Below are 16,833 nucleotides of genomic sequence, written 5' to 3' on the forward strand. Positions count from 1 at the left end.
GGTACGACTCCGGTGCAACACGATGTCCGTTTCTTCCGCTGTCACCAGACACGGTTGAACAACAGGACACGCGCGATTGGACGCGGCCCACCAAGTGGACACGCGTGACGCGGCCCAACAAGCCTCAACTATTTTTATTATTTATTTAAAAACTGCTTACCAAATACGAAAATGGTTCTTCTTCATCTTCTCCTTGCCGTTTCCCGCAAGCGAACCAAACGCCTCCATTGTTGCACGTCGTCGCCTCTGTTTCCCCCGCGCAGGTAGGCCATTGTTTCTTTTCTCATCTGCTCCTTGTTTCTTTTTTGGTTTTTCTCGCTGCCGTTTCTAGTTTCTTCATAAAGAACAAAAGTTTGGCCTTTGAAGGGTTGATGTGCGTTAGGTCCCTCGCCTCTGATTTGTCCTTGTCTAGTGTCTATGCTTCCACATTTGTTCAAACGCCTTTAACCTTTTTACACATTCTCTCTCTTTCTCTTTCTCTGTGTTATTATCGGCTGCAAGTACCCCAACGCCATTTATTTTACTTTCTTATTTTTTTTCCCTATAAATACTTGTTAAAAAATATAAAAAGCAAATTTCTTCTTTATTTCATTGTAAATCTTGTGGTACCTATCTTTTGCAGATGCCGTAAAAAAATTGTCTTTCTTGTAATTTTCTTTATTTTCCTATTTATTCTTAAAAAAGTTATTTGCTAAGTAATTAAAGAAATAACAACATGCATGTTGCAGAGGGAAAAATTGTAATAGATCACTTTTACAATAACTTTTTTTTGTAAATTCAAATTTTGAATATTTTAGTTCATAAACATTTCACACATGTCTATGAATTTAAACTGTTACAGGATAATAAAAAATAGCATTTTATGCATAACTTAATTGTAACTTAAGAGCCGGAGCTTAATTTATTTTACTTTCTTATTTGTTTTCCTATAAATACTTGTTAAAAAAAATATAAAAATCAAATTTCTTCTTTACTTCATTGTAAATCTTGTGGCACCTATCTTTTGCAGATGCCATAAAAAATTATCTTTCTTGTGATTTTCTTTATTTTCTTATTTATTCTTAAAAAAATTATTTGCTAAAAAAGGTATCTAAATTGTTTAAAAAATAAAACAAATATAATTTACAAAAACTAAAATTATTTTGAATGGTCATGTTTTGAATAAAATTAAGCTACAACATGGCCAGTAAGACAAGAACATCATTGATTAGAAATTGCTTTTTGTTGTTTGTTTTTTACTTAGAAATTGTTTACATTGATTTTTAATTTTTTTAAATTGTTGTAGAGATGAATGCTTCTAGTCCTAGTCAAGCTAAAGAACAAGATGATGATACCAAACCTTTATGGACCTATGATACAAAGATAAAAAGTGTAGGTGGTGGTGGAAATTATGAGATAAAATGCAATATTTGTGATTTTACCTTTAATGGGTCTTACACTAGAGTGAGGGCACACTTGTTGAAGATGACTAGAAAGGGAGTAGAGTTTGACAAAAGGTAACAATTGCCAAACTTATAGATTTGAAGAAGATAGACAATGAGGCTACATTGAGGGTGGAGAAGTCAAAAACAAAATCTGTCATAGCCTCCGGTTTCTACTCAACACCAAATGAATACAAACACTCTTGGTGTTGATCCAAAAAAGAGAAAGACATCAACTGTAGAAAATGCCTTTAATTTGCAAGCTAGAGAGACACTTGATCATGAAATTGCTAGGATGCTTTACTCTTCGAGGCTGCCCTTTCATTTAGCAAGAAATCCTCATTATAAGAAGGCGTTTGCCTATGTTGCCAATAATCAGATCAATGGTTACAACCTCCAGGTTATAATAAATTAAGGACAACATTACTTCAAAATGAGAGGAGACATGTGGAGAACTTGTTACAACCAATTAAAAATGCATGGAGCCAAAAGGGTGTGAGCATTGTTAGTGATGGATGGAGTGACCCGCAAAGAAGATCTCTTATTAATTTCATGGTTGTCACGGAGAGTGGACCTATGTTTTTAAAGGCCATCGATTGTTCAAATGAGATCAAAGATAAGGATTTCATTGCCAAACATATGAGGGAGGTAATTATGGAGGTTGGACACTCAAATGTTGTACAAATAGTGACGGATAATGCAGTCGTTTGTAAAGCAGTAGGTTTAATAATTGAGGCTGAGTTACCTTCCATCTATTGGACTCCGTGTGTTGTCCATACATTAAATCTTGCTTTGAAGAACATATGTGCAGTCAAGAATACAGAAAAAAATAATGTTGTTTATGAAGAATGTTCTTGGATCACCCAAATTGCGGATGATGCAATGTTTGTGAAAAACTTTGTCATGAGTCACTCTATGAGACTATCAATTTTCAATTCATTGAAATTGCTATCCATTGCTCTAACAAGATTTGCCTCCACTATTGTAATGCTCAAGATATTCAAGCAATTGAAGAAAAGACTACAAGAGATGGTCATTAGTGACCAATGGTCTTCTTATAAGGAAGATGATGTTGCAAAGGCTAAATTTGTGAAAGATACTTTTTTGGATGATAAATGGTGGGATAAGGTTGATTATATTCTTTCTTTCACTAGCCCTATCTATGATGTCCTTAGAAGAACTGATACGGAAGCTTCATCTCTCCATCTAGTATATGAGATGTGGGATTCAATGATTGAAAAGGTGAAGAATGCCATATATCAATATGAGAGAAAGGAGGAGAGTGAAGGATCAACCTTTTATGAGGTAGTGCACTCTATATTAATTGACTGTTGGACTAAGAGTAGCACTCCTCTCCATTGTTTAGCTCATTCCTTAAATCCTAGGTAATTAACTCTATACTTTTTTACTTACATTTTTTTAGAATTACATAAATTTTAATCATGTATATATTTCTTTTTAATTGTAGATATTATAGTCATGAATGGCTAAGTGAAGATTCTAATCGAGTTCCTCCACATCAAGACATGGAACTCACTCATGAAAGATTAAAATACTTCAAGAGATTCTTCCTTGATGTGGATGTAAGGAGGAAAGTGAATATTGAGTTTGCCAACTTCTTGGATGGAAGAGAAGGTTTTGATGATCTTGATTCTTTAAATGATAGAGGTCAAATGGATTCAAAAGCTTGGTGGCTAGTTCATGGCATTAATGCTCCAATACTTCAAAAGGTTGCCCTTAAGCTACTTGTGCAACCTTGTTCATCTTCATGTTGTGAAAGGAATTGGAGTACATATTCATTTATCCATTATTTAAAGAGAAACAAGATGGCACCACATAGAGCTGAAGATTTAGTATTTGTTCATAGCAACCTACAACTTCTCTCAAGGAATACTCCACAATATCATCAAGAGGAAACTAAAATGTGGGATGTAGCTGGAAATGATTTTGGATCACTTGATGATTGTGGTATTCTTGAAATTGCTAGGTTGTCTTTAGATGAACCAGAGTTAGAGAGTGTCTTTTTCAATAATGATTGCTAGTTTGTGAAATTCTTGAAGACTTGAAGTTGCTAATTCATCATCTTACTTTATAATTTTTTTTTGTAAAGAAACAAAGCGTACAAATTGTATAATGAGGTCTCTTAGTATTTTTTGTGACTCATTATCATAGGAAAAGTTCTTTTGAGATGATGATGAATATATAAATCTTGATTTTTAATTTAGATCTTTTATGCATATTGCTCATATTTAATTTTATGTAATTTTATTTTATTTAATTATATATATATATATATATATATATATATACACACACACACACACACACACACACACATATATAGCCATGTCCGTGTCCTACATTTTGGACATTACAGGTGTCCACGTGTCTGTGTCCGCTGTCTGTGTCGGTGTCAGTGCTTCATAGGTTCTTACTATTATGAAATCACTTCAGGGTATGGCAAGCTAATCGAAGGGTAAATTTACGTTAAGTTTTAGTTGTTAAGTTTTTTTTTTTTATATCCATAAAATTAAAAATAGATATTAGAGGATTTATAATAACTTTTGTATTTATTCAACCAATTGATTTAAAATCTTGTTGATATCCTGTTAGGTTGCTTTTTGATAAAAATAATGTCTGTTGAAATAGTTGGAAGAAACTAATAACTCATAAGTTCAAGTAAGTCTAGCTTTGGAAGCTGGAGGGCCTAGCATCCAATACACCAACTTTCCACCTCAATTAGAGGGGTTCTACCAGCCAATGGGAGTGAATCCCACCTTGCAAATTGGGTAAAGTCATTATACAAAAATTAATTCCCAAAAATTGTGTATTTTGAGGGAGATTTTAAAAATTGGACCGGTCTGTCATTCGAGGCACTGATTCAAAAGGATTGAATTAATTTTAATAAAATAATATGTTTAAAAAATTAATATAACAGACTAAGTAATATTAAAAAAAACTTAATATATATAAATTTATAATATTAATAATTAAATTTCACTCAAGTGCCATACATATTGAATTGATTTTAATAAAATAATATTTTTAAAAAATTAATATAATAGACTAAGTAATATTAAACAAAAAATATATATAAATTTATAATATTAATAAATAAATTTCACTCAAGTTTCATACATGAATAATCAATGTGATAATCATAGGAAGTATGAAAATAGTTAAAGGATAAAAAATATCATTCGTCCCAACTGTATTTCTAAGTATTTCATAAATAATTATGAATATAAAATATTATATATATTACAACTTCTTGTAACTTATATAAATTTTATTATTAAATATTATAAATTATTATCAATAAGCAAATACAGTGCAAAACATTTTAAACTACTTATATTTAAATTATTAAAATACTAATATTATATGTTGTTGGCAATTGCTATTTACAACTACGTGTGGAGCAGTACTTTAGTCTTAGTATCTTTAATTTAATTTTAAATTAAATATGATTATACCTACTGCTTTAATTTTGGTGGCAGTTACCGATGCTAGTCTCTTAAGTCTTATCAAACAGTGAACTATAACTCTTTTATTGAAACCATCACATTTTTGCTGAGAAATAATAAAATATAACCCTTTTTATCTTCTCTCTTCTTTTTTGCTCATTCTTACTCTTTTTCACTGTTCTTCTCTTTGGGTAGAGCATTTCTTCCTTTTTGAGGCTTGGCTGGTAAACTCAATAAAAGGTTTTGAATATAGAATTTCTACTGCATATAAAATTACATTTCTGATTATGGAGTCTCTTTTATGAAGCTATCTGGAATTGTTGAAAATTATAAGATACTTCAATCAAAATATGATGGGTCTTGGCGGAAAATGTGGCTGTCACGACCAAGGTTGCGGACTGATGGTAAGAGCAACCATATCTTATTGCATAACTTTATTTCTTGCTCCTCATATTGATTGGCTTTTGTTAATCTTTGTTATCGTGTCATTAAGTGGCATGTGATTAACTCGTTTTTTTTTTGTCAACTATTTTTCAATAGCATGGTTTAGGAAAGAGATGCTTGTAGTATAGTGTGCATAGTCATAAAATAATGGACGTTTCTGAAGGTATTTGCTTTATTTTCTGATTTCGTTTTCAGTTCACACATCTTCATTAATAACTACAAAACTGTTACCATGTTTGCATTCCGTATTCTGTTTTTAAGTTCTTTCACTAAAACTTGAAGACAAGAAAGAAAAAGAATACAAGATGAGATTTTTGTCATTATAAATGAAAAATTATCAACTGAAAATAAAGACAGAAAACAAACCAAACAGCCCTCTTGTGTTCCTTTGTCCTTACTTAGAAATATAACTTCATCAGTTTATAATGTCAAGTGTTTTTTAAGTTGCAAACACTTAGTGCTTGACACTGTAAATTTGTATGTGAATTTTATAAATCCTAAACAATAGTGGAGCCTAGCATTTTCATGTGATGAGCCTATGAGATTTTAAATGTAATATACTTGAAGCTGCCAGTCCTTCTTTTTGTCCATTAAGTGTTAACACTAGAAGAATGATATGCTTCTTTCATGTTTTGGTTTATTTTTTTTGTCTTAGCCTGAAGTCCAAATGTTTGGTTCTAAATGGAAAACTTTGTAGGTTTAATCCATGAGAATGATTGTATGGTCTATTCTGCATCCTCTAATGGAACCATTAGTTGTACTGACTTAGAGACTGTAATATCATCTTCTCCAGTGATCCGGAATCCTGATGGATGGCAGGTAACGTTTTTCTCTTAGCATTTTCTCTTATTTTCTGACCTCTCTCTAACTGCTTGACTACTTGGATATGGACAAGGTAATTCGGGAGCAGTCCCTGTAAAAATTGTAACATGTAGATATTTGGACACAGTACCTATTATGATGTATTTTTTGCCCTGTCATCCACTTCCACTTGGGTTATGATGTAATTTTTAGAAATTTTGAATTCTTTTCATCATATTGGTGAACTTTTTTAATTTTTTTGGAGCTGGATAGCGGGTAGTGGAGCTTGGGCAATGTTACTGTCTGTGATAAGGAAGTGAGGGAGTGAGGCAATTCAACCTGGTTGGATTTTTGGCAATTCAATTGAGCAGCCCTTATCAGTGTTTTTATATTTTGGCTTTAGCTTATAGTGTAAAAGTTTATGTTAAATTTTGCCACTAAATTTATTTGTACCTGTTTTTTTAATTAAGGTCCAAACACTGTTGCTGATAGGTCTCGTTCTTTAACAGTGACAAAGGACTAATAATGTTGCTGATAGCTTTGGTCTGCTAGGGTTCTGCTAATAAATGGTCTGCTAATAGTGTAAGAACTGCAGTTGGAGAGCAGTTTGATGCAATTACAGCTGCCAGAGAAGGACTACCTGTACTTTTTAGAAGAGGTACGTTGTAAAGAATGTCATTTTTGTTTACTTTGCACAAAACATGTTAACTTATGCCATAAATATTGCATTAAAGCTATTCGTAGTAACATTGTTCTGCATAGTAGATGATGTCTAGGGTGCGAAAGTGAAACTACTTTCGCACCCTACGAAAGTTTTACATTTTAAAAATTAAGCAATGCGAACTGTCTGATTAGTGAAAAATAAATCTAACGGTCCTTATTTTTTTCTTGTTACCGATAGTAAATGGATGCCTTGACTTGTGTGTCTGTTGTCCCCCCACGCGCGATTGAAGTTGCAAAGCATTCCTCGACTTCTTTTTTGCTTTCCCCAAAAGGTTTTTTCAAAAGCAAAGGAAACAATCAATTGAAAAACCACAGCCCCCTCTTGAAAAACCACAACCCCCTTTTGAAAAACCACAACCGACGATTAAGCGATTATTGCGATACCGTAGCAGAAGTCGTGATTCGACCAGAGCGTTGTCTTCGTCGCGGTAAAACGATCAAAGCAGAGCGTTGTGTCCATTGAGGACGACTGAAACAGAGGACGAAAGAAAGCCCAGGTTGGTGGAGCTTTGGGTGCAGATTCGCAACCTCCCTTTCCTTTTGCATGTGTTTGTTCGGACTAGGTTGATGATGGTATCGTTGCTGACCTCAGTTGATATTCGTTTTTAGGGTTTTAGTTCGGTTGAGTTGTCCTATATATTGAATTGGTTGTTATTATGGTTTTGTGAATGATGTCCGTTTTGCAAATTGTGTTGGGCGAATGTTGTAATGTGTTGTGTGTTGTTAAGAGTTGTAGTTTTTCACATGGATGTTATGTGGTTTGCGAAATATATTTTACGAAGACTGAAGTGGTGAAGTACAATTGTGACCGAATAACCGTCCTAATAAGAAAAACAATCGTTCGTTTATTGTGGAAATAAGAAAGTTCACTCTTTGAAGGTGATGAAGAAAGAAAAAACTGAGAATGGAATGAAATTAAAAACTTGTTCTGGGTTTCTCTTCTTGGTGCGCGAATTCCATCCTAGAAGATCCGATTTTTGAACCAAAGCACTTGGGTTCTCATCATTTGGTATCAGACCTCAGTTCTAGGGTTGGAATTGAATTACCTTTTTCTCCGTTATATTAATCAATTTTGTTCATACTCTGCTTTTGACACAACCCTAATTTCTGTTTGCTAAAATTTGGGTTGTGCAATTTGGTTGTTTGATTTCTTCAATTTCTTGTTCTTTTCATACTCTGCTGCATATTTGTTCTTGGTGTTGATTTTTGTTGAGTGTTAAACATGAGCTTGTCTTGTGGGGAATGCTAATCTAGTGAATCTGTTGTTGCAACTTAAAAGTTTGATTGCAAGGTTACGAATTTCGTTATTAGAAGCAGTTTGTGTTATAAAAGAACAAAATTGCACAACTTGTGGCTGTTCTTTATTAAATTCAGTAGAAAAAAAAAAGAGAAGAAAAAAAAACAAAGAGTAAAGTAGCTGTAGTCATTAAATTTCCTTGCACCCCACTTGTTTGATAAAATTCCTAAGTGTCAAGTGTCTTCTCTAATCCTTAACTCAAAGGATGAACCAAGTTTTGAGGGAGCATACAGAGGGAATTTATGAGAGGCTTGAGAGTTTAGAAAACCAAAATCTGAATTGGGAAAATGACCAACATGGAGATAGGGATAGACATGAGTTTGGTATTTTGTTTTTGTGTTTGTCATGCCAAAAAAATTGATCTGCAAATATTAGGCAAATATCTACAAATATTAGATAAACAATCGTTCGTTTGTTTTTGTGTTTTGTGTATGTGATTATAGCAACGGTTTTAGTTTGGTTGAGTAGTCCGTTTTGTTGTTTGGTTGTTATTGTGGTGTTTCGATTCATGTTTCTTTTGCAGTTTGGGTTTCCTAAATGTTGTACCGTTTTGAGTTTTGTTGTTATATTATGTGTTGTAGTTTTGAAGATGCATGTATTTGTTGTGGACAATTTAGAAGGAAAAATTGTATAAAGTTGTTAGATGTGAATATTTTCATGGGATGAAGAGTTATCTGTCAATTTAGTGTAGTTGTCGGTGTCTCTGCGTAGTGGTGCCATGGAAAGGAGTTCGTCATCGTATACCTCTGAGGCCCGAAGTTGCGTGTTTTGTCTGTGTAACATAGAGGCTCCACTAGTGACATCGTGGACTGAGGAAAATCCAGGGAGGCATTTTTATGGTTGTGGACTTGATGAAGGAGGTCGATGAATTGAAGTTGAGGGAAAAGGGTTTGCAAACCAGGATTAGTGACATGAAGATGAAGGAAAAATGTTTATGGAATGTATTGGTTGTTTGTTGGGTCTGTATTTGCTTCTTATTGTGTTTATTGTGTAGCAGAGGAGTGTAATTTGATAATGTAGGAGGGGGGAATGTAATTAGGCAAATGGTTTTTGGTAGCTTAAGTTGTGGAATTAGGCAAATTCTTGTAATGTGCACTGTAATAAGATGGCTGATATAAAAAAATTCAAACTGGTGCGTAGGGTCGAAGAATGCAAAGAAAGGCAACGGGCCCAACGAATGAAAAGAAACCCAATGTGCAAATACCAAAGTGCAAATACCAAAGTGCTGACTACAGCCCAACGAATGCAAAGAAAGCCAATGGGCCTAATACGTCAAAAGAAACCGAAGTTGCAAATAGCAAATATTCATAATATATGTAGTGTTCAACGTGAAATATGGAAATTGTTCAGCAAATTAAAAAAGATAGACAAGTTAAAATTACAAAAAGAATTTAACGATTCCAATTTATTTTGCGACGGATCACCATTTCCCATATTTTGTCGTAGATCCTACAATAGAAGGAGACCTCATCACCGTGTGACAAATCAATATCCTTGAAGAATTGATACCATGGTTGTATAACATATATGTTCATTCCATGAAAGACCTCAACATTCCACTGTAATGGAGGTCCAACTCTTCTGAGGATGGTCATGTGTTGACCGCAGGCATTTACATGTGGCATGACACTATTTTGAAGTCTCTGCATGGCAGAAAAAACACTGTCATATATAAGCTACAATTTGTATAAGGAACTTGGAAGAGGTTCTTATGGTTACCAGCGGTCCCGGTGCACCAAGCATTGATTGTGTAATTTGAATTGTCCAAACATACTCTCTTGAGAACAAGAGTGGCCTCCCGCAGCTCTGGTGCTGTAGATCGGGGGTGAAAAAAATGTCAAAAGTGTATTTGTTTTACATTGCCAGGAATGTAATGGTCACAGATTCATAAATTTGCAAATTTTTTCTTAAGTGGTTTAGTCCATCGGCAAAGTAGACTTTGTTGTGATGTTGTCTAACTCTGATAAAAAAACGTTGTTCCAAGATATCTCAAGTGGACAAAGCAAGGGTATACTTGCCATTGTTGGTGGTAAAAATAAGGCACATCTATGGTGTCCTGCAAAAACCATCGTCAGAAAAACAAAATCAGAATATGGCAATGAAAATGAAAGAAAAAAAGAAGCCAAAAAAAAGGATAAATAAGATAATCGTATCATTGTGGAATGGTGCTGTGAACTGCAAGATTAAGGGTTGTGGATTAACTGGAAATTGAATCTATAGTGACATACAATGCAATAATTAAAAAGAAGTATGTCACATAAATATGTGGACAATTAAAATAAGAGAATAAAATTAATGAGCCTGTAATGAGTAAAAGCAAATACGTGTTCAGTTAAGAAGTTTAGATTTTGATGGACACACGGTACTGCGATAATGACATTCTAGTGGAATTCAGACTAAAGAATAAGAACAGAAAAGTGCAAGTAAATGAAAGTCATATTTGGTGTATATTCAAATAAAGTTTAGTTAATTTACATATAACCTATATGAGTTGCTCAATTTGGGTCAGCCAAAAATTATAAAAAAACAGAATGCTATGTGAATTTGATGATAGGGATCCTAACAGGAGTGCCTTACATTTAATCTGTATGCATGAGTGGAATATTGCGATTTTAATATCAGTGAACACAACAAACACCGCAAAAACAACAGTTTTATTGTGGTGTGTGACAGTGAAAGGAGAAGAAATCGAAGAAAATAGTTGACGCTCATAGTTTTCGTGGTTCATAGACATAACAAATTAGTAGAAGATGAAGAAAACGTAAGGATGTACCGACAAAATCCACAAGGTAACTCAGTTATTCGTTTTACACTTGCCTTGCTTTTAATAGATGCAGATGATGAGTTTGAAGTGGTGGTTGTGTCGGTTGATTGGGACGGTGAGTCTGAACTCATGGTTGTCTCGGTCTGGGTTGACTAGGACCACGAGTGTTTTCTGTTGTTGGGTGGCGGTTCAGTGTTTTTTCGGGTAACGAAATGGGTAACGAATGGAGCGTGGATGTAAAAGGAGATGAGTGGTCAGGAGAAGTGCGAGAGTCACAACGAATTTCGTGAAAAGATGTATTGTATGATGAATCGGGGAATGCAAAAGAACTGGCAATTGACGTCGTCTGGTGGTGCAGGCAGGCCAAGTGTTTTATTTTTGTTAATATATGATGATTAGTAGGAAAAAAAAAGTAAAGACAAAAGTATACGTAAGTAATATTACTAATAATAATAATGACCATGCATTTTTTTTGTACGTCACTAAAAAATGAATAAATTATAATATGAATTGTTTTAAATAGTTGTAAATATTATTTGGGTTATGTTTGAAATAAGTAGAGGTTGGTAAAAAATAAAATATATTTTTATACATTTAATATGGAGTGAGGCATATAATTGTAGACGAATTGAAAAGATGTACTATATGAGTATTAGGGGAAAATAGCAGTGAACCATCCAAAAAAAGCCTTTCACATGCAATATTAAATATATAAAATCATTGGCCATGGTGTTTAGCACGAAAAAATTGTAAACAAAATATACCGCTCGTGACGCAAAAATATTACGAAAATTATATGTATCGTGACTGTGTAAGCAATTAATTTATGCAGCAGCAGTGTAAAATAGAAGCAATTATTCGTACGACACGATGGTTACGGTCGTAGGTGCAGTCAACATTTGTGACGATCATTGTCAAAAAAACATACCCATGGTGAACAAATAATGGAAAAAAACAAAAGTGAACGGATCCTCAGTGTTTGGCATGGATACTGTCGCAACATGCCCTTTTGCGGGCGAGCGAGGCGAGGCTCACGGGTGCGCTTTCCAAAGGAGGAAAGATGCACGGAGTCGCCACCAACGTTTATTTGTGGAAAACGTCGAAAAAATCGAAGGAAACCGGTCAAAATGAAAATTCTAAGTTCGGGAGTTGTATTTATGTTTTAGGAAGGTATTAGCACCTCTTACGTTTGTCTCGAAGGACAACAACCTATTTTTTAGAATTGTGGAAATTGTGTTATCTTAACTTTTATTTTCTTTTTATTTTTGAGGTCGACAAAAGCGAGGCTCTTGCTCCTATGTACCCTCCATCGAAGAGGAAATCAGACCTACGTAGTTCTTTCTTAAGGGTGAATCAAGTGATTCTTTTTACTTGAAAGGTGATCATTTTAAGGCGTTGGACCTTAAAAATGATCCATTTACTTGATAAGGAAAACTGAAATGATAAACTTTCAAACCCCATTAAGTGACCCTTTTTTTTTTGTGGACGAGCTTGACTAGGCGAGTTGATTTTAGCCTTAGTTTCACTTTAGTTATTAGTCAATTCGATTAAGAATGAGAAATCCCAAAGAGAAAGCGTCTGATTGATTCTTTCGCTTTATTTTACTAAAAGGGTATTTTAATTATTATATTATTATTTTACCTCTTTTTTTATTTCCAACGTGGTTACGGCACGATTGAACGGTCGGAATTCATTTTAACTGAAATTAACGGATATTACAAATCAAATGATCGGTGGAAATTTATTTTATTTTTTGATTAGGCGAGAAATGACTTAAATAAATGACTGAAGCACGTCAAAAAGGGGTACGGAAAGTAAATGAAAATGAGAATAAAAATACATGAAACAAAATGGGGATCACCACGGGTACATATAATGAATTGAAAAGCTCGGTTTGAAGTACTTACCAGTTGAAGACTGAAGAAAACGAAGAACGAACGATGAATGTCGAAGAATGGTTGAAAATCTTCGCGTAATTACTCACGGAAACGTTACGGAAGCGCCTCGGCTTGGATTTTCTTCACGGAAACAATTTTCCTCAGCAATTTCGAGAGAATAAGAAGTGCCAAGAAGGCTGAACCCCTTTCCTCTTCACTTCTTCCCCTATTTATAGCAAAATAGGGGAGGAGCTTGCCACCCAGCTCGCCCAGGCGAGCAAGGTTGCTTCCTCCAGAAGCAACCGCCTTATGGAGGAAGAAACTGGAAGGCCCAAGTGGGCCTGATTGCTATTTGTACCCCCCTTTTTACTAAATGCACCCTCTTTACTTTTTTGGTAATTCTTTTTCCGTAACGCTACGAAACTCTACGAATTTCGTAACGATACTTATTTTTCTTCCGCAAGGTTACGAATCCTTACGGATTATATATTTACTCTTTTTTAGCTTTCGAAGAAGTTACGGAAACTCACGGATTGCGCAAAAACACCTCTTTTCAATTTCCGTCACATTACGGAATTTCACGGATCGCGTAAGCCTGCTTCCTTTTGATTTCGGACACGTCTCGGGACTTCACATATTGTGCAACAAAGGATGCCAAGTATCTCAAAGCGGCCAACCAAAGGTTGCATGTCATCAAGTAATAATCCCCGGACGAAATTAAGGTATGACAGTTGCCCCTCTTTACTTACCTTTTATCGGAGATAAGAGAAAAGCAAAGATAAGACACTGATTTCGTCCGTCTTGCCCTTTCCGTGATTAGTCCATGACGACTCTCGTCTCTACTCCTTTTTTTTCTGCACAACACAAAACAAAATACAAACAACAACAAGAACAACAAATATAATATACATATACACATTTGGCAAAGGAATCAATCGGGAAAATAACAAAGATCACATTTCTCAGTCAAGAGGATCCGCCCTTGATGATGAAAAACTCTGGAGAATGGAGGATTGCACTAAAGGGTTCTCACTAGTCAATCACGAGGCATAGCTCCAAACTCTTTGGGTGGAGGATGCATGAACGAAAACGCAATTCATGGGGCTCCGAAAAAAAGGCGAGGATGGAGGATTGCACTAGAGGGTCCTCACTAGTCAATCATGAAGCATAGCTCCAAACTCTTTGGGTGGAGGATGCATGAACGAAAACGCAATTCATGAGGCTCCGAATAAGATTGGAGAATGGAGAATTGGCAAATAGCGCTAGGCAATCAATTCGCGGGGCTCCAGACTCGATGGTGGAGGACGCATGAACAGCGCTAGGCAATCAATTCACGGGGCTCCAGACTCGATGGTGGAGGACGCATGAACAGCGCTAGGCAATCAATTCATGGGTCTCCGAATAAGATTGGGAATGGAGAATTCGCGAATAGCGCTAGGCAATCAATTCGTGGGGCTCCAGACTCGATGGTGGAGGACGCATGAACAACGCTAGGCAATCAATTCATGGGTCTCCGAATAAGATTGAGAATGGAGAGTTGGCGAACAGCGCTAGGCAATTAATTCATAGGTCTCCGAATAAGATTAAGAATGGAGAATTGGTGAATAACGCTAGGCAATCAATTCACGGGGCTCCAGACTCGATGGTGGAGGACGCATGAACAGCGCTAGGCAATCAATTCATGGGTCTCCGAATAAGATTTGTTGGCAGGACCGAATGGTCCACCGGGTTTTTCCACCTAAAAAGGCGAACCTGCTTTTTGCAAAGAAAAAATAAATCATTCGCGAGAGCACCATATCTTAGAGAAACAATATATTCATGCCAAGTGTAATCTTCCTTGTAACCGAAAATGAAGGGCAGGATGTCAACATTTAGCTTTTAAATGAACATGCAGGTGAAACATCGGGTTAAGCTGAAACTGGGAATAAATCACTCATAGCGTATAAAAACTCACACAAGCAAGTGTTTTACCCTAATCCCAAACCATAACTGCACCATGACTTTATTTTGCACACGATTTCCTATCAAATCAAAGATCAAACGTACGATCACGGACCAATAGGATTTTCTCGAGGGTAGTGTTTTGGAGAGAAAGCTGAGTGTTTTGGTCTTTTCCTTTTATGTGGGGCGGGATATCGCCAGTCGAGAACGGCGATTCGAAAGGAAGAGACACCGAAAATGGGTCTTCCTTTGCCGGCAGTCACTTATCTTGCCGACAATTCATCTGGTCTGAAGATTTCCTGTTCTCTTTCTTTCATTGATCGAGAATTACTCTGTTTTCCTTCGATCTTTTCCTTTTTACTTTCTCCCGACCTTTGATTGGGAATCCTTCTTCTCCTTTTGTTTTTTTTTTCTTTTATTTTCTTTCTATTTCTTCCTTTTCTTTCTTTTCACTTCTCCTTCTCCTTTCCTTTCTTTGGGAAATCGGGTTTTAGCATTCTATTCGCTCTCCCCTGAGGAGATTCCGCTGTCCTTTGCTTCGGGGGAAAGGATGAGGTTTCTTTTGATAGGCCAAGGTTCAAAAGAGTCTAAGGTTGTGTTTCCATGGGGCTTTTTATCGCGGGAAACCAATCTTGATATCTGGGCAAAACAAATTTAGGTGTCAAGGTGTCGGTCTCGGGCCGAACCTCCATATTATTCCATAAGGCACGCGCGACAATGATGATTTGGAAACAACGTGCAAAATTAGTCACGGCTACAGCCAGGTGGGCACTCAAGCATTCCGTTTATGGCATTGTGATACTACGGTTGGGAATTTACACAAATCGACCCAATGTTTCCAAATTATGTTCTCCCATCAGTTCAACGAATTCATCCATTCTTATCTCGGTTATTCCGGAAAATAAACTCCTAGCATCAGTCCCTTGTTTCCAGAAGATACGTTTGCTCTTTACGAATGATTTATACTTCTTAACTATAACATGTCGACCTTCGCGGTCTTTCTTTCTTTTTCCTTTTTGTTTCATTTTTATATATTCACAAAATTATACACCTATGGTCCTCTATGAAGAAATTTTTCTTTGTATATCTACACTCTTATACATGACAAACTTTTTCTGTATATGCATTGGAACTCTCTCTCTTTACGTCACATGGTCAAACCCTATTTACATTCATAGCTCTTTTTCGTTTTTCTCCAACGCACACCTATGGTTCATGCAAAAGTTTCTTTATATACACTCATTCACACACACAAGAATCCCTCTACACGTATTTTTTATAAAAATCCTTCTATGCACATTTTCCTTTTTCTTTATATACGCGGACATTTTATTCACTACACTTCTCTCTTTCTTATCATGATTTTGGTTCATTTTATTTTTAGGACGACGTTCCTAAATGAAAAAATTCTACGCGATTCCGGAATTTCTACAAACACTATTGACAACAGCAAAACAAGTACTAACGTAACGACTCAAACGATATGTATGTACAAAACAAAAGTCAATCAACATGAAACAAACGTTAGTCCCTTAGTTAAACAAAAATAAGATGATACGTAACAGGAAAAAATGGAAACATAAACATAACATAAAAATAAATACGGATCTAGGGATCTCCTAATCATGTGGCTCTGCTCCCTCCCAAGAAATCAAGCAAATCGGTCATCTCCTCGTCCTCGCGGGCCTCATCTGCCTCGTCGGGAGCCTCTGTTGGTGCCTCTGCTGGTGCCTCTCTTGCCCGGGCCTCAGGCCAATCTCCGGGCCATGCGACCTCTGCCCTGAACTGATCCGGAGTAGGACATGGAAAGGAAGTAAAACCCTGGCTCTGCAGGCTGAGGCTCAACTGGTAAAGACAATCATGGGTCTGTACATGCGCCCAGTGGTTGGCCGCCTGCTGGCGAACCAAATGCCGTAAATACTGCTCCGTGTCAAATGATCCAGCTGGGCCAGCCTGATGAGGTGGCGGCGCGTCTGCGGCCTGCAGAGCATCCCCCTAGGCCTATCTCTGCGTGCAATACTTCTCAATAAAAGCTCGGGTGATGGGCGGCCGAATCACCTTGCTAGGTGCGACGGGGACTCCGAACGACTGGCAGAGT

At 36.1% G+C, this 16,833-nt stretch overlaps 1 protein-coding gene and 1 long non-coding RNA gene across 3 annotated transcripts; both read left to right on the forward strand.

Annotated features, from left to right (window-relative positions):
• The first annotated feature begins 1,973 nt into the window (after window positions 1–1,973).
• LOC113002197 (uncharacterized) lies at window positions 1,974–3,463 on the forward strand. The gene is made up of 2 exons (XM_026129305.1): window positions 1,974–2,806; window positions 2,890–3,463. The coding sequence occupies exons 1-2, from the start codon at window positions 1,974–1,976 to the stop codon at window positions 3,461–3,463; spliced, it is 1,407 nt and encodes a 468-aa protein (XP_025985090.1).
• A 1,587-nt stretch (window positions 3,464–5,050) lies between these two features.
• On the forward strand, window positions 5,051–9,951 carry LOC102663523 (uncharacterized). Of its 2 annotated transcripts, none has more exons than XR_003266519.2 (5): window positions 5,051–5,112; window positions 5,196–5,292; window positions 6,030–6,151; window positions 6,626–6,791; window positions 7,035–9,951. It is a non-coding gene; the product is annotated as an uncharacterized lncRNA (long non-coding RNA). The 2 variants fall into 2 exon arrangements; XR_003266518.2 differs by having other exon boundaries at window positions 6,643–6,791.
• The last annotated feature ends 6,882 nt before the right edge of the window (window positions 9,952–16,833 follow it).

Source organism: Glycine max, chromosome 1 (genome assembly GCF_000004515.6).
Source record: "Glycine max cultivar Williams 82 chromosome 1, Glycine_max_v4.0, whole genome shotgun sequence".
Lineage (NCBI taxonomy): Eukaryota > Viridiplantae > Streptophyta > Magnoliopsida > Fabales > Fabaceae > Glycine > Glycine max.